We start from the raw sequence: 24,941 nt of genomic DNA on the forward strand, positions 1-24,941 counted from the left end.
CTGCTTTCATGTAGGACAGACTGGAGCTTGAGCATAATTTCCTTGGTGCTCTTTCTTATCCAGAAACCCCTTTTCTCTAATCAGCCTGCCCGCTATCAGAACAACAAGCTCCTTTGTGGGGTCCAAAGCAAGGTGATTTAAGACCAGACACCCCAAGCAACAACTTCTCCTGTCTTGCAGACAACCAATTAGCCAGAATCTGACTCCTAAGCTTGTGAATGATCTTTCCTTGGTCTGTATATGTATTCTGGAGAATTCCCTACACCCTTAGCAGCTACAATATCCGTGTGACTGACATGGAAGAGGCAACAAAGTCTCTCTTCAGACTGAATGCTTCTCCTTGGAGATTGTGTGCTTGGACACAGCCCCATGCTCGATATTTTCTCTTCCAGTTTCACGTTTCCCCTCTATCTATTTTATTTTTCTTAGTTGTCCTAGCAAAGGGGTTTTCTTCATTATGTTCTGATATGGAAGGCTTATTTTCCCTTTTTCAAATGACTCATATTTTCCAGCATCCACTGTTATCTCTCCATCCTGCACTTTTCCTGCATGCATGCTCACAGCTGGCCGAGGGAGAGCCGTATGTTTCCTCTCTGAGGATCCAGCCTTGGCCTTTGGGTCTAGGTCGTAATACATGCACCCTGCATGCATCAAAAGGACAAAGCACTATTTGGAGCCAGGGAATCCGAACTCAGCTTGTCGATGCTCCTTTTAAATTTCTTTCCTGTTTGTTTACTCAGGAGTCTTTTGATCTGGGAAGTCTGCCCTCCCCTTTCTTTGTTTCAGCCAGAATCCTCAGTGATGTGAACTGAAGTTCAGGGCAGGGAGGAGCAGTTCAAGAAAAGCACGTGGTGAAATGAAAAGCATGGGGAAGTTGTGCTTGCTTGAACTTGGATTATGGCTGCAGCACCAGTACCTCGATGCTTAGTCTGTAGGTTACCCTTGGAACAACTCCATACGCCCAGCTTCAGTGCACGGTTGTATACAATACAGAAGGACCAGATATGTGCTTTATAATTCAGTCAGCCTGCTTGGTTTGGCTTTGTTATGAAGGCTCCTTGTTGGCATTATGAGCCAATAAAAATTGCAGTCAAAGCTATAGTTCCAGCATTGCCTCCAAATTCTCTGCACCGTGCCTCTCTCCTTGTGCTTGGCAGACCGAGGCAGCGGCTACTTGATGGTCAGTGCACCCTTTTGCGATCCAGAGCTGGGATCAAGCATTATTCACCCTCAGAGAAACTTAATTCTAGAGCTGACTGTCCCAGTTTAGGTCTTCTTTTTGTAATAAGACTTAAAAGTACCCCCCAGAATCAAAATATTACCCAAACTCAAGTAGGGGTGGGGTGTTTGTTTTACACCCAGGCCACTCCTTAAATTTACTTTTTTCAGAGTAACTCTGGTTATGCCATCAATTTGCTGACCCATAGACAGAGAGCACTGAAGGGAACAATGATGTATAAGATCTATTGTGTTAACACAGACATACCACAAGAAAATAACCTTTTATTATTATCCAGATGTACATCAAATCGTTTCGATATCAAGACCTGCCGGGGGAACTGTACAATGTTTTGCAATCAAACCTACCAGCAGCCAATGGTGTCATGCATATCGTTAACAGCCTAAGGAAAACAACCAGCACTGACAACCTCAGAAACCCACAGGTACACAGTCATTTGTATTTCTTCTGTTTTATGGGACAGCAGAATAAACACTTAAAAAAAAAAATCTGTTTTCATCATTAAACTTCCAAATCAGTGAGGCTTTTTTTAAAGGGAAAAGTCTATTTATTTTGTTTTCAGCTCCTGTTAGGCACTATTATGTCAGCACGCCACTAAAAGTAGCTAATAGCACTGCATAAGCCAGATACAGACCTCACAATGATGCTTTTACAGTGCTTGGATGAGTAGAGAGTTCTGCTTTCATGAGTAAGATCACTCCCTTCATAGTAAATGAGCCCTTTTTTCAGTTGAATCTTACAGAATATGTATCTTACAGAATATGTATCTTACAGGATAAATATTGAAAAAGCATTTTTCATATAAAAATCAAATGAAGATTTTCTTTAATCAGTCTGCACTGCATTTTGAAATTATAACCAAAAAGTTGTCTTTGCATTAACAATATTTAAAATGAGGACAAATAATCCTTAGACTTTTGCATTTTGAAGTCATGTCTTGAATTTAAGACACTGGGCAGGGGTTCCAGGTTCAAGTTCTGCTAAGCACTTTTCCCTGTTACCTGGGAGAAGTTTTTGCTATAGCTACTACATTGCTATCCCTGAGCATTTTTATATTGTTTCTCTATGCAGAAAGCAGGCCCTGTTACCTCCTACCTCCTTGCAAAAAAATTACTCATAGAATGACACAAGCTCTTGGATTTGGTAGGATTTTGGTAGTAGTTTGCACTTACTTTACACAATTAATCTATAAAAACAGTCAGACTGTGTAAGATAATGCTTGTATTTTATATGTTTCAAAAGCAGCTGGAGGGTTGTGTTGTGTTGAGTGTTAGTAGCTCCTCAGCTGAAGTGCCCTGAGGACAGTGTATTAATTATACAAGTTCTGGATGTTCATATGGATTTGATTGTGCCCATCACTGATGTTTAAGTCTGCTGTCACTTAAGATGCTCTCAGTCTTATTACCTCCATGACGACGTTTTCCAAAAAGGAGTGTCTGAGGTCCAGAAGGGAAGCTGTACCTCTGTGTTTGTATGCTCAGGTACCTGCAGGGAAGGGTTTGCAGGTACTCCGGGATGGCAGGACAGTGAGAGTGCTCTCTGCAGAGGTTGTCTTTCTCTGGACTCCTTCAGACATTTCCTTCCCTTGTGATGTTGGCTTTGTAATGAAGGCTAGCAATGAGCAATTTTTGGCACCAAATCCCTTTGTACTCATGTCCCTTGGAAATCATGTTCTGGGCATCTGTGTGTTCTGTGGGAAGCACTTTTTGCCAAAAACCTATGCAGATTCCTGCAAATAAAGGTCAGACAACTCCCTTCACAAGTTTTGATGCTTGAAGGGACGTTCCTCCTGTTACCTTTGTCTTCATGGGCAACATGGCAAAAAGGAAGGCATCTTATTTCCTCTGGGTTTTCAGGAATATGCATATGTATTGTGTTTTCTCAGCATTGGCGCTCATTTGCAGGTGGCAGAGTGAACTCTTGCCCTCAAAGCACAGGGAGGCTTGAGATGACAGAGCAGCTCCACTGCCTACCAGCCTAGAACTGATTTGTATATCGCTGCAAGTAGGGTGTCTCTAGTTTTAATGGTAATGAGCAATTGCCTCTTCATTTAATTTAGTCTGCACATGAGAGTAGGAAAACAGAAGAGTGCTCAAGTGCATGGCACCTTGGAAAATCTGGTTGTGCATGGGAAGGAGCTTGTGCCTAAGTTACTGCAGGCTCAGTCCTTGCTGGGTCAACTGGCCAATACAGAGAGTTTGAAGCCTTTGAGGATGATGGTCTGCTGTAGATCTTTACATGCAAACCACAAGCATAAACTGGCCAAGGGCATTCCAGTATGTGCTCAGAGTTTGCTTCAGCCCCAGCCATTTTCTTCCTTTTGTATCTTCTTGCAGAAAACTATTGGTGAGATCCTTGCTTCAATGGAGATCTTTAGTAGATTTGAAACGATACTGGAGGTAAGCATATTTGGGTCTGCCCCAGGAAGGTGTGGCGTTGCTGCTGTTGCAAAGCCCACTGCTGGTTTTGTGGGAATTTTGAATAACATTTAAATACATCTCAGAACATTTAAATACATCTCAGTGGTTTGGCTTGCTTTCTGGGTGCTTTTTTTCTGTGACATTTCTTATTTTGTGTATTTTTCATAAGCGAATGTAATGGAGAAGATCAGAGTTTTCGTATCTATAGGGGTTTTGGCACAAGCAGCAAGCATACACACCTCTTTCCCATCTGCTTCCCTACCTCCCCTTCCTCTCTCCCTTGGAGAGAGGAAGCATGTTCAGTTCTTGACCACTGTCAGAACAAAGGGCGAACCTTTCATGACTGCCCATGCCAAGCTAGGTTGTAGCTACCTGGTTTTGGGCTGTAGATCTCTAAATAAAAGCAGTTCTCAGGTTATAAGCCCTTGAGGCTGCTGCCCAGGATTCTTTTAGTTAGTATTTTCACTAGGGACAGGCAGATTTTCCTTTTACCTCCATCAGAGTCACCTGGATCTGCTCTAGCATTGCTTACAACAATTTTGGCCTGCCCGTTTTCAGCTCTGTCGCTGTTAGTTGTTTACAAAATTCACCAAATGCAATTGTGATTATAGGCTCGATTCTCTTTTTCTTCTCTCAGGCAAAAAGATACAGTTTAGTCTGTGTTTGAAGCACGTGGGGAGCATTAGCCCACTACGCCCTTGTTCACATTAGCTGCATTCACACCAGTGGGTTCATTGTCCAAGCTATGTTTATGTGGCATTTATGCCCCTGTTATATTACATACCTATCCTTGGTGTCCAGTTGCCCCTTGTATATGTTTGCTTTTCAATGGCTCTGCCTCTAGTGGGTTGCTTAGAGTTTCCTCTCCGTTCCTGATAGACCACCCTCACTAACTCATGCTAGATCCACGATGAAATCTTACACTGGTTTTGCAGAACTGCGGCCTGCCTGCGATACTGGATGGACCAGGCCCCTTTACTGTATTTGTACCCAGCAATGATGGTGTGGATAAGTTGAGAGATGGAAGGCTCATTTATCTTTTCACAGAGGTGAGAGCTCATGGTACTTTAAGACATCCTGAGGTGTGTTGCACTGGGCTGTGCTGGAATGGCTGGTGCAGCATACCTGATCGTTGCTGGAAGTTGTTCTTCCTGGAGATGGCTGAACCATGTCTCTGTTTCTGTAAGGCTTTGGGAGAGAAGTGAATGCTGATGGAACCTGCAATGAGAAATATGGTTAGCCAGGTTGTTTAAATCTGATGTTTGACTTTCTTTCCTCACCCTGGCTTTGGGTAGGGGAAAATACAGGAACTTATTAGTCAAATGAATTCACTGCTATAGTACATTGGCATTGTCAGTAATTGGTTAAAAGAAAATATAATTGCTTCCTCTTAATCCTGAGTATTGAAAGGGTATCTGGTTTTTATGTTCTCTTCTTTCCTTAGGGAATAAATAAGCTTCAGGAACTTGTGAAACATCATATCTACACTTCAGCAGCGGTAAGGCAGGCAGCTCTAATTCCAGATAATTTGGGTCCTTCAGGCCAGTATGTTATCAACTGTATTGTTTGGCATAGAGGTCAGAGTGTTGTTGACTTCAGCTGCTACTTCTTGGACTTTCCCTAGCGAAGCAGAGATGTGATTGAGGATCTGATGAGGCAAAACGTTTACCGTGAAAGTGGCTGCCAAAAGGGACGGCTTGTGCTCTTCCATCATGGAACTCTTGAGTTTCCTGGGAGTGATGGTGGTCCTTGGTTGAGTGGCCTTTACGATGAAAATATTGTCCAGCAGAGTTTGCTGCAGGCAAATGCTCTCTTGTTATCACTTAGATTTGTTAAACTTTTAATTAGGAATGTACCCTAATTATGAACTCTCCAGCCTACCATTTCCCTAAAACACAAATAGCAGCAACACAAAAATTACAGCCAGGCGAAGAATTAGTCCAGACTCCCTGCTCATTTTCCTTCATCCTTGGGCTCCACCACTGGCTAAAGTTGGTGATGGTGAATTGGTGCAAGTGAGCCTGTGATCTGAGTCGGTACTGCCAATTCTTGCTCCGACATTGCTGTGTACTATAATGGCAGGGTAAATCCAATCAATACAGTGCATCAACAAGACATTTCCCCTTATACAGTAAACACAAGAAATGTTTAAAATTAGACAAAAAACCTGTGGAGGAAGGGAATACTCAAGCATTATGGTACGACGTCATGTCCTTCATTAAGAAATATCGATATTATTCTCATTCTTTACTGAGAAGCAAATGTCAGTCCTTGTGATTTTCCTAATTCCAATAGAGAAAATGAGCAGCATTTCAACATCAAGATGTAGTTTTGCTTGCAGTTGATAAATGACAACATAATAACAAGCTGACTTGCTTTTTAATAACCCGTTGGACACAAAGGTAACAATTGTCTTGCTTCTCAGAACTTCTCATTTCTCAAATCATTCAGTTTCTCAGTACAGTAGCTGCAGTTTACATTTTTTTCTGCATTTAGAAATAAGCTTATTTAAAAAGTCAAAATACGTTCTCTATATGCTTCTAGCTGAGCTTTCATTTTTTTATTGAATATGTCCTGGATAATCCCCTTATTAGTCTGACCCTACTTGCAGCTGTATTAGTAAGAGACATTATTAGAGAGACTTGAGTTCAGCTGTGTTGGGCTGTTGTTTACACAAGGAATGACAACCAAGGTTGCTGCCACCAGCACTGCAGTGTTTGTGGTACTGCAAATAATTCACACAAAGTCCTGGATTTCCTTCTGATCCATTGTTTGTGTTTAAGGTATTTCATGAAATGTAAATGTTAAAGTCAAGCCCCCTTTAGAAGGTTTTTTAAGTGGTGGGAATCATGGAAGGATTCTGAAGCTGTACTGAAATGACCCTGCTTTTTCACGGTACTGTCCCCTTGTGTTTTTATTTCAGGTGACAGTAGAGAAACTGATAACAATGCCACACATTGTTACTATGGCTAACCAGATACTCACCATCAACATCAGTGCAGATGTAAGTATGAACCAAAACCTTTTTTGGGCAAACCCTCCTGTGCTAGGAGAAAGTCTGGATGTGGTTATGAACAATGTGGTTTCAGCCCATTTCTGCTTCCCCCTCTGCTTAAAAAACTAGACTTAAATGAGGTCATTGAATTTTTTTGCTTCGTATCCAACCTGTGACTCCACTAAAAGGCTTGACCATTTGCGTGGTTGCACTTTATGTTGTGTACCATCTGTTTCCTGCATTGGCTTTATGTAGTTGATACAGTCTAATGGGCTAAAATGCAGATCAATTATTTGTGTTTCTGCATCAGGGAAGAATTCTGATGGGTGAATCAGGGATCCCCTTAAACATGCGAGACATTGTGGCATCAAATGGTATTATTCATACCTTGGACGGCATCTTCATCCCTCCTTCAATAATTCCCATTTTGCCTCACAGATGCAATGAAGAGCAACATAAAATTGTGACGGTAAGTCAGCTTCTCCCCTTCTCACACTAGCGGCTGCTGTAGACCCCACACTTACCTGGAGGGACAAAAGCAGGCTGTGTAAATTGCATTTGGGAAACGTGTTCCCTCTAGGAGGTCCCCTGATGTGAACTTAGGCAGTATCAGCACTGTCAGTGTTTCTTCTGCTAGCAATTGGCATTGCTTTGCTGGCAATCAGTAAATGTTCCTTGTAAGTTGTTCTTTTCTTGCACCCATCCTACCTTTGATTCAGAAGTACATTTGTCTTTTTGTAAGGCCTCATATGATTTTCACGCCATAGTTGCTAACTCAGCTGACAATGTTTCCTTCCTATCACTATCATCACTGGTGTCCTGTAGTCTGGTCGGGAAGCAGTCATTCAGTAGCAGGAGCTACAAATGCTGTATGATATTCTCACCTGAATGGTTTTGTATACCTTATTTTAGGTGCTTGCTCCCCAATTTGATCGTTGGTAGGTTACTGAAGAAAGAAGATGAGGTTCTGAGTAGGCAAGACACCTGATTTGGAGACACACAGTTAATCCCAAGTGGCCAGGGGGTCCACATAACTTGCTGGTTTAGTGAGGCCTGCTGCATGGATGCCCAAAGTGTTTGCCAGCACAGCTGCTTGCCTAGTGGCTGATAGAGTCACAGGGTAGAGACAGACCCCATCTTGCAGTGACATGCAAGCATCTCCTCAAGACAAAGGAGTCATTTGATTTAAGTGATAAACGTACCCCATTTCAGAGTGTAGAAGCTCCCTCCTAGGAATGTTCCTGATACATGCTGTGAAGTTTTGAATATGTACTGGGTGCAGTAGCTCTGTAGCGTTCTTGGCATGGGGAATGGGTTCCTTTGAGAAGATTAAGTTTTCCCCTCTTGTTTTCTTAACAGGGCTCTTGTGTGGATTGTGATGCCCTCAACAACAGCATTTGCCCACCTGGCAGCAGAGAAATGGTAAATATTTGTGGTTATTTCATGTTTTCTTCTTTGCCTGCTGACATACAGACACATTGATAGACAGTTTCTAATCCAAGCGACTTTCAAATAGAGTGCAGGAAAGACAACCAGAAGAGAGGCTTGATAGAGGATACATACTCCTCACATATCTACGGTCTATGATCCCAGACTGCCACCCACTAAGTGCTCTGCTGTTTCTTATTGTGAAATCTGTTTGCTGAGTCAATGGAGGGAGGTGTGAGACAGTCTGGGCTAAATCAAATTGCAGATTTGCAGCTTTTAGCACTTCTGCTCTGCCTTAGGCAGAGCTTTCCTGCTTGCATACTGAGTCTGCCAGTTCCTCCAGACTGGTAGAACCAAGCCTGATCCCACTAGTACCATCCAATGCTACTGCTGCCTATATCATGGCCAGAGAATCACAACAAACTTTCTGCACTACAGAGGGTGAGAAACAATTTGTTCTTGGCTTGTGCTGCCTGTTGATTCAGAGATGAGCAGAACTAGCTGAAGGTGGAGTAAGGAGGAGGAGGCTGGGTGCTGGTGTTTGGGTCATCCCACGCTGAGTTTAGCAGAACAGCAAGTTCCAGGAAATCCCTATGTGAAGGCCAGGTCCAAGATGTTGTTTGTGAAAGCCAGAGAGGTGTTCACCACTGTTAACTGTTGGGTGTCTTCTGAGAGATCTGACTTTCAGGAGAACTTGCTGATGCTGTCTCAGCATGAATGTCTGAAATAGAGCTCTGCGAAATCGCTAGTCACTTATGTTCTTCTCTGATTGAGGCAGGTGAAGCCAGAATCATCTAGGGCTCGATTCTGCCTCTGTCTAACTCCATGACGGGTTACTGAGCATTGTTCCAGAATTATTTGCAGTCCTTTCCCCTCTCTCTCACTCTCTCCATCTCACCTCCCTATCGGTCTGTCTCACCTCCCTCCCTCTTTTTCCTTCCCTCCCTCACACTCTCATTTTTTCTCTTACTCCCCCTCTGCCCTACTGTACCTCCCTCCTGTCTTTTCCCCCTCTCCTTTCTCTTTCCTCCCCTCTTTCTTACCCTCTATTTCTTCCCTCTACCCTTTTCTCCCCCTCCCCTCCTTCCCAACTCTCCCCACCCTCTCCCCCTACTCTCACTCTCCCCCTTATCATAGACACTATTATTAGAACAAAAGGGCAGCACCTTGGCTCAGACTTGGGGACTGCTGGGAGCGAGGGGAAGCCGCCGTGTGCCTTCTTTCGTGATAGGCATGCCATAATGGTATCTTGTTCACCTTGGCTCCTCTGTGAACTTCCTCAGCTCAGAGATAGGCATAGTTGCTCTCTGCAGCAAAAAAAAGCATAGGGGAAGGTTACAGTGCTGATGACTTGTTTTGTTTGTACAGGAACCAACACTCTTCCCAAAAGAATGTGTCTACACCCATGATCCACAAGGCCTGAAAATACAGAAGAAGGGGTGCGCCAGGTACTGCAATCAAACCGTGATGGTGAGTGTGATGGAAGACCACATTCCCTTTGAAAGGAGCTCAGTGTCGCTCTTCCTCGTTCATCAAGAAGAGCTCTGATTCCTTGAGCTGAGAGTGGGCTGGATGGGAGCAAAAGAAAAGCTGTCCCATGCAAAGGGCTGTCCCCAGGAGTATCACATGAACTGGCTACCAACTTTCTCTTTGGCAGAGAGAGAACACAGGGTATCAACCTGCTGCAAATGTTACAAAGCAGCTCAGTTAAACCTGAATACAATAAATAAGTAAAATAAAGCACACTAGTTGTGACCAGCCAAGCTGGAGGAAGCCATGAGACAAATGGTGGAGTGGTAGCTGTGGCACGTTTTCTCTGAGGGTTGCCCTGGTTTTAGCATTTTTTCTCCCAACGGAAGCTGAGCACAGGGAAAGTGCTGTAAGCTGTGAAGTGATTGCATCCTGTTTATGAAACACTGTCAGATGGTTTGGGAAAGTTGCTCTTAGCAAGCTTATGGACCTTATGTTTGTCTGCAGCTCCTGAGCTCTCACAGTGCCAACTATATGGAATGATTTGTGGCTGTCTCATTAAATACTGCTGATTGTTTGTCTTGTTATTGTTCTTCCATTGGTTATTCATCACAAGGCCTGCAATCCAAAGGAATGCAGTCCTCAGCAAGGATAAAGTAGGAGTGAGTGGGCCAGCACTATTAAAGAAACAAAGGCTCATAGAAAACATGGACCCTATTTGTTGAAGTCAGAGAAAGAGCAGAAAATAGTAATTTATTCTGAGAAGAACAGGCTATGAGCAGAAAGAGGGCTATTGTTGAAAAAAAAAATTAAGTGCAGGAGCTTCTAGAAACACAGATGTCAAATGGGACAGTCCATTTCAGTCCACGGCAGTGAGGAGAACTAGGATTTCACAATTACGAGGGCAGGATGACTCCAGGCAATTCTTGTTGTCACGTCATACCTTATGGATTTTGCTTTTGTTTCAGAAACCTGGATGCTGCAAAGGATTCTTTGGTCCAGACTGCATGCCATGCCCCGGGGGATTTTCCAGTCCATGCTATGGCCGAGGAAATGTAAGTATGAAAGATCTCTCTGTGTTGCAATGAGCAGTTGAGACAGTGTGGTTAGAGAGTGGAACTGTAGATAAGTACAATTCAGAATTTGTGCTCCAGGGCTAAGCCTACAGTGGTTGCAGCAGAAGATCCAGGGAGAATGACACGTATTCAACGGGTTTTCTATCTTGAGCTCTAATGTGAATCATGTCCTGGGGGACAGCTCTGGCTGTGTGGGATTTTGTATTACTACCACCACTCTTCAAAGTTCTATTGTTTTACTGCAAGTATCGAAGTGCCTTTGATAGATATCAACACCTTGGCTTTGCCTTGGTTCCCTGAGTTTCAGTCACTTTGGTTTTCTTTCTGTTTTCCTTCCAGTGCAGTGATGGCATACAAGGGAATGGCAACTGTCACTGCTTTGAAGGTTTCAAAGGAATAGCCTGCCACATCTGTTCAAACCCAAACAAGCATGGCGAGAACTGTGACGAAGGTTGGTAATTAGGATAGAGAGACTAGAAGAAAGTGTAGGGCAAGGATATAGTGCATGTTCATGTATCCTGGATTCCCTTCTGGCAAGACCAGCGTCATGAAAGAAGTGATATCATCATGGGTGTCCCTTCAAACATCAGTGGAGAAAACATGGCTGATATGACAGTGGTGATGGAGGTCTTGGAAACATCAGCCAAATTTAGGTGTGGGACTTCAATTTAGATCTCTCCTGCTAGGAAAGAAAAGACAGTTGACAAGGCCACTGAGCCTGATAGCCTAAATTTGATCCTGTCCTTACAGCCTATAAAAGACACGGCAGTCACAAGATCTGTTCCCTGGCCAGGTTTTGGGTTATGATGGATGTCTCTCAGCAGACGTCCCTCTGTCAAGAACAAATGGGATGATCGTTTGGTGTCACAAGAAGTTGTGAAGGAAAGCTGGGGATCTACAAAATGCTGTCACTGTGGTGGATTCCAGAGTTTTTGTAGTTACTGATCTTACTCCATGTACTTGACAGATTGTGGCTGTGTCCACGGTGTCTGTGACAACAGGCCTGGCAGCGGTGGTGTGTGTCAGTCCTGGTCCTGTAAGGAAGGCTATAGTGGGAAATTCTGTGACAAAACATCCAAGAACTGTGGCCCAGGGGGGCTATCCCAGTACTGCCACCGGAACGCTGTCTGCAGCCTCAATGACACAGCAAGGTCAGTCTTTCTGGCATACAGCTTCAGGTGGGCATGGTGTCATTGTACAGGCACACAGCAGCTGTGAGGCTGCCAGCCCTGTAATACATGTCTGCCTACATGGTGCACAGGATTGTTTGACTAATGCAGCCTACCTGGTAGAAATCAAAGTCACAGGTTCTTTCTTGAGAAGCTCAAACTGCTTTTTTGCTCTCTGCTGGCTTTCAGAGGGAGCTGCTCTATCTGTGTCCCTTTTGTGCTTATACTTTTAAGGTGCATCTGTATGGATGGATACGAAGGTGACGGGTTTTCCTGCCAGCCCATCGACCTGTGCAGTCAACCTGAACGAGGAGGCTGTTCAGAGAATGTAAGTGGGGTCAGACAGTCGAAGAGTGGAGGAGCAGCTTCTGTAAGACAGAGCAGGGATCCAGGACTCCTGGGACTGTTACACATTTTGTGCACTAACTTTCCTTGTACCTTGACACAGTCATCGTAAGGAAGTCAGTTGTTTGGGTTGGTTCCAAAATGCAACACCCCAGAGAGAATTTGGCTGGTTACTCTGTTGCTGTGAGCTCCAACTCATATTTCTAGTAACCATCAACACTCCATTATTAATTATCCTTAATGTTACTTTGTGGTGCTTTATTACGGAAATGACTGCCGAATGGTCAGACCTCATCATAATTTAGACCCCTCAGTGAGAGGAACACATTGGGCCATGTGGAAGGAAATAGGATGGCATGGGGTACAAAGTGGGTCTTTCCTGAGAGAGATCTGCCCTCCATCACTGATTCCACCCCACATGTCCAGACAGGAGTTTGTGCTCCTCCTCTTCAGGGAATATTTCTTCTGTAGTGGAAAAGCTTTACAGGATGGTAGAGAATGCCCTGGGAGTTCTGAGCCACCCTAGACACAAGTCTCTGTCTCTGAAAACACTAAATGTTTCCAAAATCACTTTATTATGAAGTTGTCTAGGACTTTCCTGGAGAAGATGCTTCCACCCCCCACCCCCCGTGCTGGAATCAGTTGGTCATTCAGAAACTCTCCACAGTCTGATGAAGGAGATTTGTTGCTGCATTTGCACCGCACTCCCTTCTTCTGCTGAGTGTAATTCTTTTTCTCTCCCTTCTCCTGAAGGCCCTGTGCACCAGTACAGGCCCTGGGACCGCCACCTGCCAGTGCAACACGGGCTGGACCGGGGACGGGAAGGCCTGCGTGGCTATAGACAACTGCATGCTGGAGAGCAGAGGGAACTGTCACATCAATGCCGACTGCGTTTATATCGGCCCTGGCCAGGTATGATCAATGCTAAGCAGTCTAATGATGGACTTCACATTTCCTGAGGTGCTCTGAGATGGCGTGGGATTGCCAGAGGTAGAAACTGGGCTGGTTAGCAGCAAGGCCTGCATCTCTGCTGCCAGAAACACTGGCTGCAGCTAAAACCACAGTGTGCTTGCATGAGGTGAGATGCGCTGATGTGTTTGTGTTTGAGGCTGCTGCTCTACTCTGAAACTTTTATGCAGCAAAGGGGAGAGACTACACTCCATAATACAGCTCGGTTGCTGTGTCCCCCTTGTTCCCAGGTCATAGCATCTTCTCTGGGCAATGCTAAAATATACAGAAAAGCGTGTGCAGCTGTTCAGATAGTCCGTGGAGGGAGCTGGGCCGGCAGTTGGGCATCTTGAGATAGAAGGAAAGCATGTAGGGAAGGTGGCATCTCAGGGTGCTGCTTCTCAAGGTGCTTGTCCCCAGTGAGCCAGGGGAGCATTGGACAATGTGCTGAGAAAAGATGCCAAATCTTTAGCAGATTTTAATGAGGGGAGATGTGCAAGTGCTCTCCTAGCTATCTTGAAAGCAGAAGCTTTGAAATTAACCCCTCTTCTCTTTCTCCCATTCACTAAGTCAGTGACATTCCCTGACAAGCTGGAAATAAAGATGGAAACCATCATCTTCATCTTCAAGTAACCCTCCCACAGCCAAACAGTGCAAGGGATCAGTGTGCTTGAGTAAGCAGGCAGCGTGTGCTGTGATAGAGAATGATGCCCTGCTAAGGAAGCATCTCCACATTTCCAGGTCCCGAGGGACCAGGAAGAAAACTTGGGAAAATAAATGAAGAATAGATTTTGCTACCTTAGGCCTTTTTTGGGTATGAAATGAGGACACTCATAGGTGTATATAGGTCTATACAATTGAAATGTCTCTTTCTTGCAGAGCAAGTGTGTCTGCAAGAGGGGTTATGCTGGCGATGGCCACAACTGCGATGCAATCAACCCATGCCTCATGGACAATGGTGGCTGCCATGACTTGGTAAGCAGCTAAAGTGCTGGCATGGCAGTTTTGCAGCCATGACATCAAGATAATTGCAAGGATTTACATTACATCATCTTATTGGTATGTCACTGAGGCATTATAAAGCTTTGGTCTCTGATTTACCCAGATGGATACTCTGATTTTTGTGAGTTCACGCAACCAAATCCGTCACCTAGGCTTTGCTGCATGTATAATTTCAGTGCCACCATAAAGGCAACAGGAGGAAGGTGCTTGTGTGTGCTCCTCTAGCCCAGGCCATGGGAGGCCAGAATTCAATTCCTAGATAGGTGTAGCACTGCATAACCTGTGTTTGTTCTCTAATTTCTCCTTTCCTTGCATTTGCAGGCTATTTGTGTACCCCTTGGAGGAGGAGAGAGATCCTGCGCTTGCCCTCAAGGCTACATGGGTGATGGCATGACATGCTACGGGGACATTCTAAAAGTGAGTAAAAAGTAAATGTCTGAGGTCTTCTGGAGACTGGAGAGAAATGGCTCTGCTCTTACTTTCCTTTCCTCTGTTACCTGAGTTGTCCCCTTCTCCCAGCACTAGCCTGACAGCAGAGCACGTGTGTCTGATTGCCCAAGGCCAGAGATATAACCATTGGCAATCATTTCTAAGCTGCTTCACCTCTGTCTGTCCTCTGCAATAAGTCGTCTTTTTGTTGTTTGGAAAGTTTTTTCAGGTCAGAGCTGCTAGGCCCATTTTCTGTCATTAGAAATATCAGATACCATTGTGAGTTCAATCTCTGTCCCTGGTAAACATGAGCAATTGCAGATGAGTTGAAAAGAGTTTGTTTATTTGGGAATATATTTTTTTAATGGATGGAGTGTGGTTTTAGGAGTGCCCATCCCTCCCCATGATACGCAGTGCCTGTAATGGTTGTAAGGTGAGAGAGGAATATTGAATTTGATACTGCAAAGGGCTCCTTTTCCCAACCCTGGGTCTCCCAGCCCTGCAACCCCAGTGCTTAGCAGGGGTAACCCTCCTGTTGTTTCTGTTTGGAAGGAGCTGGCCGGGAACTCGCACTTCGCAGGCTTCTACGACTGGCTTCAGGTAAGAGCAGCCGTAGGATGCCCACACAGGTAAATTCGGTAGAAGTGAAGTCTCTGTGAACACTGCTGTTAGAGAAAGTGCAGGTCTGTTTATCTTTTCCATTAAAGAAAACCAAAACAATGGCAAAGGAGAAATTATTACAGAGCAAGCATGTAGAAAAGCTCTGGAGTCTCTGATAGAGTGAGGGTTGTGAGTGTGTTTTGGGGGCCTTGTTTCTAATACCGGAACAAGCTGGGGCTGTGTTACACTTCATTTTTATGGTTGTATCATCTGTAACTCCTGGCCATCATAAAATAGCACAGAAGGGAAAGAAAAAGGGGTAGCATTATAATAGCTATTTTTCAGAAGAGCGTGCTTTGAGAAGTTAGACTGTATGTCTGTTCTTTCTCTTGTTACTGCTTCCCTGTCCCTGGTGTGGCAATAATAGAGAGGCAGACTGTAGTAAGTCTGTGGAAGCATGCTATGATGTACGGCATCTAATTGAGCTTTAGCTTTCCAGTCCTGCTACATACATTGCTTTTGCCAGGAATAATCTTGGTACCTCCCCAAAACTGGCATTGAGGGTTCAGAAAGGATTTATGGATATGATCGAATGGGTTTGAAGATTAATGGAAGTATGTAAGTAGGGCTTAAAGCAGCAGGTTTTCCCTTGGCAAACAGGTATCACCTGTTTTGGCTAAACCATCTGTGGCATTCATTGATTGTCAATAGCACTTACCTGCTGTGCGCAGGAGACCCTGCTGTGCTGCTGGAGCGTATGCGGGATGACTGTTAATTATATTTTGCAAGTATAGATGTGGCACTGGCATGTCTTATTTGTTCATTTTTGTGCTTTGGACAACAGAAATCTCTCTTCAGCATCCCAGCAGGAACCAATGTCACTGTCCTGGTACCATCAGAGGCCGCTATCAAAAACTTGAGCAAGACTGAGAAAGATTTCTGGTTGACTCCCTACATGCTGCCATTTTTAGTCAGGTACGAGGGTACTTCTGCCTTTGCTTTATATTGCCAAACAACAGTAACAAAGCCATGAGCTGGATTTCTGCTTATACAAGACCCATAATGAGTTATCCTGAGATAAATATAGAAGCAAGATTAAATATTTAGCAGGCAAAAAAGTTAGTAGGCATTTAAAATATAACAGACCACAGGCTATGGGAAGTGGGTTTCTTTTTCATGTATTTGCAGAGAGAGATTTTCCCTGTTGTGTAGATGCAGATGGCATCAGGACAAGTAATTCCTTCCATCATTCTCTCCACATGCTTAACTATTTCATGTGAGAGACGTGAATGTTGGGTGGTATGGTCTTATCTCCCTGTTATTACGAACAGTGCTCTAATATTTTATTTACCTGCCTTTGTTCCCTTCAGGGCCCACTTTCTTGAAGGTGTCTTCACGGGTGAAAAGCTCAAAAAATATGACAGGCCAGAATTACCCACCCTCAACCCGCAGACCAGATGGCCAATAAACACCAGGAGCGGCGTAAGGGTTTCTTACATAATGCACATCTACCAGGATCAAATTCAGCTGCTCAAGAGCTGCTGTATCCCATAGGGAGCCTGGATGGGACACTGATGCTCTCAAGCTCAGACATCTTTCAAAAATTGTACCCAGATCAATCATGTGCAGCCTTGAACAAACAATATATTTGTTTTGAACTTCCTTGGCAATTTCTAATCCTTTTGCTTCTCCCTCTGATACTTTTGCAGGTATTAACCATCCAGAACGCGAGTATAGTCGTCAGCGACATCCCTGCCAGCAACGGCATTATTCATGTCCTCAGTAAGGTATGTCAGTACATGCGATACTGTAACAGCAGGTTTGTGTTGCAGCATCTATGATGGGCAAAGGAGTAATACGTCTGGACAGTTAGGAAGGGATATAGTGGCAAAAATATATCTGGTTATCACAAGGTCCTGACAGATGTTTCCTGTGCAGCAGTGTCTAATGTTTAAAATATTTGTCTCCAGGACAAGCAGGAGGGGAGTTCCTCTTCTCTTGGCTGACAGAAGAAGAGTTAAGGCTATTGCGGAATAGTGTAAAATGAGGCCATTTCTAATTGCCTTTCTTGCAAGCAGGGCAGGAGTCTAGTGTGATTTTCCCCAGAGCTCCTTGCCCAGCCTTGCTTATGAACTCACTTTTTCTGCAGGTTTTGTTGCCGCCTTCAGGAAGTATCCCACCGAGTCCTCCAGGTCTGCAAAAACAGTTCGAGACAGTTGCCTCATTCAGCACATTCAAGGAGTTGCTACAGGTAAGCAGTTGAGGTGAGCACTGTTGTGATTGTCAGAACTGTCTTTTGAGCAAATTCCCACCTTATTCTATACTGGTGGACCAAAATTTGGACTGCCTGGTGAGAAAAGGAAGATCACCTGTTTCCTACCATTCGTGAAGGATGTTTTAGGAAAGCTCTTTTGAGCAGCCAAAGAGTTATAAATTTACAGTTAGATCTCTGGATCATGGGCATGTTATTACAGTGGAAGACAACCTGTCTACTGCAGGTGGTGTCATGCTTGTACAGGGCATAGAAACCTAGAGGAGAAGGAAGGCTTGTTCATAATATGCAGTTAGCTGCACTTAGGTCAGCCCAGGAGGAGGAACAAGCAATTAGACATTGTGTGAATGAGCTGAAGTTGTATATCCCGTTTTCAAGCATTTCCTCTAGTGCTCTTACCTTTGTAATTGATTTCATGTGTGGTTTGTTCTTTAGTGAGTACAAGTAAAATTGCTAATGTTACTGTTTGGACATTTTTTAGCAATACCAGCTCATGGGAAAAATTGAGTCCTCTGAAAAATACACAATATTTGTTCCTGGAAATAATTCCATTGAGGACTACTGCTATGCTGCCAATGTGACACAGTTGGTAAGCTCACTGCTTGCTTACAGTTTGAATATGTATTGTGGTACGTGCAAGGACTTGTACACTGTCAGAACTTGAGTTCAGTGGATTTGAGCATGGAGAGGAGAAGCATATCTGATGCTAAAAGCTAGGAGAAATGTGGCAGAGAGAAACGAGAGGGTTTCCTGGGGTGTTGCAATGGGATCTGAAAAGAATATTTGGACTCCAAATGCAAATTTCTGAGTAGATTTGAATGTGGATAGATCGCACAACATGTTCTCCTTTCTGACTGGCTGTGGCATATCTCTGGCAATTTTCAACCTTTTGAAAGGTTCCAAGAAACATTTATGACTTCATCCAGTGGCAGAGTCATCAGGTGTGATCAGTCATCTGTGATAGGAAGTTACTAGGCTCTGTGTGCTTAATTAGCTGTTACATATTGCTTAGGAACTCTTCTCATGCCATACCTCTGACTGAATTGTAGTTTAAGAAGTCAAAAGAGTCCTAATATTTGGGCTTTTTGTGATTTAGGACAACGAGACAGTACAGTACCACGTTGTACTGGGAGAGAAGCTCTTGCCCGTGGACTTGAGAAGTGGAATCCATAAGAACAGCATGTTAGGGCTCTCCTACTGGCTAATGTTTTATCAAAACGGCACCCAGGTAAGGAGGGAAGACTGTTCTGCCGTTTGAGGATCTGGCTAGACCTATCAGTTTCTAAGGCTGGTGGCTGGATACACCCTTACGGTTTGCCTACAGCTGTTTGTCTGCCAAGCAATCTGTGCAAAAGGAGTTGAAGGTTATTGTCTCAGCCATTTCCTTCTCCTTTGCAGAAGTTTGTCAATAATATTCCTTTGGATGGAAAATTTCTGGAGACGAAGAATGGCATATTGATCGGGGTTTCACAGGTCCTCCAGATACAGAAGAACCGTTGCACTGCCAATACCACCACCATACAAAAGGTAATGATGATTACCAAGGAGCTGACCACCATTTCACAGGGCTTCTCCACCTGCTGAACTAAACTGATGAATAGCAGACAACATACCTTGACTTTTCCCCATGGATGAGACAGTAGCTTGTGGTCTGACCCCAGATGAGCCTCATGTGAAACAGGGCATCATGGAAACTTGGCACCTCCTAGCCTCAGACTCCGTACTTCTGATGCAGCAGATCTGCAGCTCCTGTGCAGATCACGTTCAGTTCACATGCTGGGGCTTGCTCACAGTGCCAGCCATGGGTCAGGCTGGTGCAGGGACTCCTAGATACTCAGCTGTGGAAGGAGACCCCAGCCCAATTCTTGCATGGCATAACTACAAGCTCCCCTAGGAAATGCTGTGGTCTGTCTGGGAGTCATGGCCAAAGTCCAGCCCGCATGTATCTTGTGGCTTGTGGCCATCTGAAGGTTGCGGGGTCAGACTGAGGTGTGCCTGCCTTGTTACAGATCAGAAAAAAAAGCATTTGCAGCCTTGCATGAAGGAACTCCAGGCCTAAAGAAAGCCCTACCCCATCTCAGATCAAAACCCAAATCTATTCTGGTTTGTTTTGTGCTGCAGTCCCTGGAGTGCAGAAATAAGACCTTGTATACACCACTGGAGTGCAGGAATAAGCCCTTGTGTGAAGCCTTTGATAGCATCCAGGACCTGAGCATCACACATCATAATTTTTCCTCTTTCGGTGTTTTGAGCCACGGAGATAAATACATCTTTGCCTTTGTCCCAACCAGCAGCCTGTACAGCACCATTTGTAATTCAAGATTAGTGTCTTGGTGTGACGTGGGTAGAGGGCACATATGTGACTTGTCCTGTTCTCTGTGCCCTAGTCAAGATGCCGCAAGTGTGAGAAGGGGATCAAGTGTCCACCTGGATCAGTTCTTGTGGTGAGTCTTTGATTCATGTGACATCTCACAGACTGTTTGCAGATAGTGCTTTGATGTCCTTTTACTGTTCTATAGATGTCATCTCGATACCTCAAAAAATGTGCCCTTGAGTCTTCTGTGGCTCACTCATTAGCAAGGTTTGTAAGAGAAAGAAGAAACCAAGGGATGCTTACTCAGGAGAAACACAACCACGAACCACGAGGCTCCTTACAGAGCTGGTACCAGGCTTTGTCTGAATTTCAGGAGCTCTTTAGAGCATGCAGTGTGGGGAGTTTCACTCTTTAGCAGGGAAGAAGAGGTGTTTTTTTTTTCATCTTTTACTCTTTTGACATTGTTATCAAGGAAAGCCAGTTAAGGAGTGCCAATAGCAATTTCCCAGCCTGGAGCATGGTTCTGTTCACACAGACAGGCTGGTTGTGCCTGCAGCTTGTTTGTGCGTGAGTGGCAAATGTTTCCAGAGAGGAAAACAGCTAAACATTTCATCTCCGTGCTGGCTGTGAATTGTCTAGGAGCCACATCTGACTTCTTAGGCTTCATTACTTTACTCTGTGCCAGAAATTTTCCCATTACTTTTTCTCAGTATTCACACTGACGTGTGTACCGTGGATTTGGCAGGTAACAAAATAGACTGTGTGGTGACCTCACATCTAGAGATGCCTCATTGGTCTTCAGCTCTGGATAGCCCAAATTTTTGGGGCTGTTCCTGTAGGATGAAAAGCATTATTCCTCTGTTAGGCAAGAACATTGCCATATGTGTCAAAATGTACAATGTTTGTCTAAATATTGTAATATCTTCTCTCTGTATCTGTGTTAATTATATCTGCAGGAATCGCCAGGAAGCAAGAATCTCGCTCAGTGTAAATTGCGCTCTGGGGATAGAGGAATACTTGGCTGCCATTTCACCTGTGCAAAAGTTTCTCTGGTAAGAAAAGCATTTGTCTTTGATTCATTTTGACAAAAGCAAGATGGGTATTAGAAATACAGCCTGTGCTGAAGTCATGGCTGCATTTGTGCCACTGCGTAGCTGAGACAGGGCTTGTCTGTGTGGGAGTCGTTCTCCATTCTGGAGATAGAGGGCACTGGAGAAAAAAACAAATTGCGGAAACGTCTGTGCAGTGATGGATTGTGGTCTGCTGCTTTGGTATTGTTGCTTTGGGTTTTGTCCTGCAGAGGAAAAGAAGGAGTTGAATGTTTGTAGTCTGGTTTCCTAAGGAAATGAGGCATGAATGATGGCATTTCGCTTGTGCATGTGCCTTCCCGAATAACTGATGACTAATTGGAGCCAAACCAAAGGGAAGAGCAGAAGGTCTCACAGCTATTATGGCTGCTACAAGTTTTGTGAAAATGCACGGCTGGGAGAAAAAACTTGAAGAGGAAATAGTAAAAGAAAGACTTGTGTGAATTTGAGCTCTTACAGGTATTGAAGCACCTCCCTGGGAAGGTTAGTGGGAATGGGAGGTTGAGGAGAAGGGAGAGAGGGAGTTGGCCATACAGTAGTCACATGCAGAGCTTCAGTCAGCACTTGTACCTCACTGGAGGCTTCTGCATCCCTTTGTTAGTGATGTTTCTCTTCATCAGTACTGTCTAACTTGGTCCCACCGTGGTTTCCTCCCTCCGTGGGTAGATGCAGAATGAAGTGAGAGCAGTTAATGAGGCTTCTGAACTAAATCACCTTTTGGCAGAGCCTCTCTCGGCCCGACAGGGTATAGTACTGGCAGGACACAGTAAGGACACAGGCAGGAGACTGGATGGGCACAGGACTGAACATTTGTGTTACTCACCGAATGGCCAGTATTGCTCAAGGACAGTGCAGATCTTTACATGAAGCTCTGGGCACCAGAGCACCCTATTTTAGGGGGTTCGCTCCATCTTACCTGCTCACGTCTGGCCTTTTTATGTGTTTTCAGAAATTATGGCTGTCACATAGTTAAAAGAATAGAGTAGCTTCCACAATAAAGCTATACCTTGTCTGTGCTGCACAAGTCAACTCACTCCAACTTGTTCTTGTTTGTTCTTCAGAGGTCTGTCTGCTGTCCCGGCTACTACGGACACATGTGTGAGATGTGCCCAGGGAAGCCAGGCCAGTGGTGCTCTGGGAACGGGGAATGCCAGGATGGCATCGAGGGCAGTGGAGAGTGCCGATGCCTGGAGGGTTTCCACGGCACCGCCTGTGAAATGTGTGAAGTGGGTCGATACGGAGCTGACTGCAAATCAGGTGACACTGATGGCTATTGCAGCTTGCCTCTACCATCCTGCTTGCAAGGGGAGAAAAGTGGCCACGTCTCAGCTCTTGGGAGGGGTGGCAGAAGGGAGGACCTCTGAAACAAACAGCTAGCAGGCCACCAAGAGAGGGAAGCTTGTGAGCGCTTCTGGTCAGCCAGAGGGGTGGCCCCATTTTTCATCCTCAAACCAAGGCATGACTGACTGTGCTATGCCGCTCATACTGCTGCCGCCTAGAGTACTGAAAGTAGAGGCGGTTTGATGCGTTGGATTAGGAACAGAGCAGCCAGTGAAACGGCAGCAAGACTCTGCTTGTGAGACCTGGTTGGGTTGACAATGACGAGTGTTTATATTTCCCCTGCAGAATGTGCCTGCGACAATGGCATATGTAATGACGGACTGCAAGGGGATGGGAGCTGTGAGTGTTTCCCAGGATGGAAGGGCCCTACCTGCCAAGAAAGTACGTGAGTGTGAAGGGGCCCATGGTGTAATATTGCCTTTTTGGCAGAGAAATCTGTGTTAGCTGGGCAAGGTGACCACAGTTGCACATGCTCTCCATCCCCCTGAAAGCTTATCAGACTGTGCTAGTTTGTTCCCGCACACAAGCTGAATTTGTGGTGTGACTTCCCCAACAGCACATGAGCCTTGGAGTTATTTGGTTAAATTTATGTAGGGAAAAGCATATCAGCTGCTTCTGTCCCCACTGAGATTTGAGGCACCTCAAGAAGAGCCCCTTACCCTGGGAGAGAGATGGAAACTCCCAGCCAGATGGAGATGACCATGACTCTTGTTACTTGCCTAAGAAGGTGGCAGGGCTTGATTTGAAGCCTCCAAAGGGCCCCAGTGTGTCTGCTGTGTTGCTTTTTCTGCTCACAGATTGATTTAGGTGAGCTTAGGCCATGGTCTGCAGTTCTCAATGAGTCTGTCAGTGTGTGTCAAAGTAATGTGTTGAAGGTGGTTGTTCCTGGGATTTGGGATTGTGATTATCATTGGGCTGGAGAGTAACCTGAGCTCCTAAATACTTTGGGATTTTAAAGGTTTGCACACAAAGAGTGATTTTGTAGTGAAGTCAAAAGTTTTGGGGGCATTTTGAAATGAAAATTAATTGGAGCTGTCTTATATAGTGTAAATGTAAAGCTTGAAACAAGTTCATCTTTTTGCTTCAAATGGGACAAAGCCAAATGGCCCTTTATGTCTGGATTAATGAGGTTTCAGTCCTTGTTTCATTCCTAGCAATGTGGAGGCCATGCAGGTAGGGCCAAATTGAACTGTTAGCTCAGACACAGAACATCAAATTCACTGCATTGCAAAGTGCCAAAACATAAATCCTGTGAGGTTTTCCTGCAGACGCATAGGACATGACAGTTAGCGTAACTGCTGGTTGTCCCATCATCATTCAGGGCACCGCAAGTGTGGCAGTGACGCTGTTTGCAGGGTCCTTTACTCTAGACGGCAGAAATGGCCCCAGCAAGTGCTAAATTGAAAATGCCAAGTCACATTTGTGTTTTCTTTTGTAGGAATCAAGATTGATTTATGCAATAACACTTGCCATCAAATGGCCAAGTAAGTACAGACAAGGGATTGGGTCATTCTGAGAAAGCCATGTGTGTTTGTATGTGTTTTATGTAGAGGTGATTCTGTGTTTAGGGCTTTGCAGGGGGGTGGGAGGAGGTGCCTGCTCATTAGAGGTGCATAATGTGAGTTCCATCCTCGGAACTCTCTTTGGTGCTGAGCCGCCATCCACTTTCCCCAAGGACTTTGTCTGTCTGAGCATAAATTCTTTCCAAGTTCCTTTGGCACACGTGGATGGGAGAAAGCAGAGACTCCCAAGGTACACCAAGTCTGGTCTTATTCATGAAGCAAATCAAACAGACATTTACAAGCCTTTTCTGCCTCACCTGCCCCCACCAAGGAATTAAATAGGCTGATGGGCTGTGGTGACTCCCTCTTGGTGCCTTCTCCATCCATTATCTGGTCTCCTATTTTGGAGTACCAGGATCCAGCCATCTCTGTTGTACCATGCAGAAGCATATCGGCATGGTGAAGGTGCACTGTGCAAGGTGTGAAGCCTGTGCCTGGATGCCAGCTCCCCCCTAGCATTTCTTGAGTATTTGGTACTGTAAAGAAATACATAGAAGCTTCAGGCACGTTCCTCCTGTGGTCATTGTGGTCTGTAACTTGCACGTGCCAGGCTTATATGATGTTTCCCACTGGCCAAGAAAAGCAGGAGGTGTTGTCAGTGATTGTTTATCCCTTTCTTATTTCAGCTGCCTCAATAGTTCTGCAGATTCCCCACCTACATGCTCCTGCTCTGCTGGATACACAGGGAATGGGACCCATTGCTCAGGTATGTCCAGCAAGTGCGGGCAAGATTCAAGACTTGTGAACATCTGTTGAGGCTATGCAGAGATGAAGGTTTTGTTTGTGAAATAAATGGCATGATGTTGTCAGGGAAAAGATCATTCAAATCCTTTTCCTCTTAGCCGTCCACCATGAACTCTGCCATGCTTTGGTAGAGAGGTTTTCCAGTCCAGAAGTATACACAGGATGCTCTTGATGTTGCTAGAGCCTGTGAGAGAGGGATAAAAAGGCAGTTCTTATTGGTTGTGGAGAGAGATGCACGTGAATGGGTTGTTTTAGTTCTGGTATCACAGCAGCAGTGGCAAAGATACAAAAAATTTGGCCATGAATCCCTGGAATATGGATGCTTCGATTCCCTAGAATCTTGTACTCCTTCTATTTTTGGCCATGCTGAAATTGGATAGAAGTAGTGCAGCAGTTGTGCCAAAATGAGTTAGGATTTCGGGATACTGCTCTAGAGCATACAAACCTGGTTTATGTCAAAACCAGACGGACAAGAGAAAAACACTGAGTGATAAAATT

The 24,941-nt window shown here is 44.7% G+C and overlaps 1 protein-coding gene across 1 annotated transcript in view; it reads left to right on the top strand.

Moving 5' to 3' along the window:
* Positions 1–24,941, top strand: part of STAB1 (stabilin 1) — a 58,282-nt gene that overhangs the window by 17,443 nt on the left and 15,898 nt on the right. Inside the window, exons 13-41 of the mRNA XM_082487995.1 lie at positions 1,518–1,664; positions 3,577–3,639; positions 4,596–4,709; positions 5,105–5,158; positions 6,584–6,664; positions 6,966–7,124; positions 8,015–8,077; positions 9,452–9,553; positions 10,522–10,608; positions 10,969–11,080; positions 11,597–11,780; positions 12,033–12,126; positions 12,897–13,055; positions 13,971–14,066; positions 14,415–14,510; positions 15,075–15,122; positions 15,967–16,097; positions 16,493–16,604; positions 16,832–16,909; positions 17,272–17,373; positions 17,876–17,983; positions 18,491–18,622; positions 18,793–18,921; positions 19,782–19,838; positions 20,665–20,760; positions 21,858–22,053; positions 22,423–22,518; positions 23,576–23,621; positions 24,326–24,405. Coding sequence (XP_082344121.1) covers positions 1,518–1,664; positions 3,577–3,639; positions 4,596–4,709; positions 5,105–5,158; positions 6,584–6,664; positions 6,966–7,124; positions 8,015–8,077; positions 9,452–9,553; positions 10,522–10,608; positions 10,969–11,080; positions 11,597–11,780; positions 12,033–12,126; positions 12,897–13,055; positions 13,971–14,066; positions 14,415–14,510; positions 15,075–15,122; positions 15,967–16,097; positions 16,493–16,604; positions 16,832–16,909; positions 17,272–17,373; positions 17,876–17,983; positions 18,491–18,622; positions 18,793–18,921; positions 19,782–19,838; positions 20,665–20,760; positions 21,858–22,053; positions 22,423–22,518; positions 23,576–23,621; positions 24,326–24,405 — 3,022 coding nt within the window. The remainder of the gene's footprint in view (positions 1–1,517; positions 1,665–3,576; positions 3,640–4,595; positions 4,710–5,104; positions 5,159–6,583; positions 6,665–6,965; positions 7,125–8,014; positions 8,078–9,451; positions 9,554–10,521; positions 10,609–10,968; positions 11,081–11,596; positions 11,781–12,032; positions 12,127–12,896; positions 13,056–13,970; positions 14,067–14,414; positions 14,511–15,074; positions 15,123–15,966; positions 16,098–16,492; positions 16,605–16,831; positions 16,910–17,271; positions 17,374–17,875; positions 17,984–18,490; positions 18,623–18,792; positions 18,922–19,781; positions 19,839–20,664; positions 20,761–21,857; positions 22,054–22,422; positions 22,519–23,575; positions 23,622–24,325; positions 24,406–24,941) is intronic.

Source organism: Vanellus vanellus (assembly GCF_965231255.1).
Source record: "Vanellus vanellus genome assembly, chromosome: 9".
Classification (NCBI taxonomy): domain Eukaryota; kingdom Metazoa; phylum Chordata; class Aves; order Charadriiformes; family Charadriidae; genus Vanellus; species Vanellus vanellus.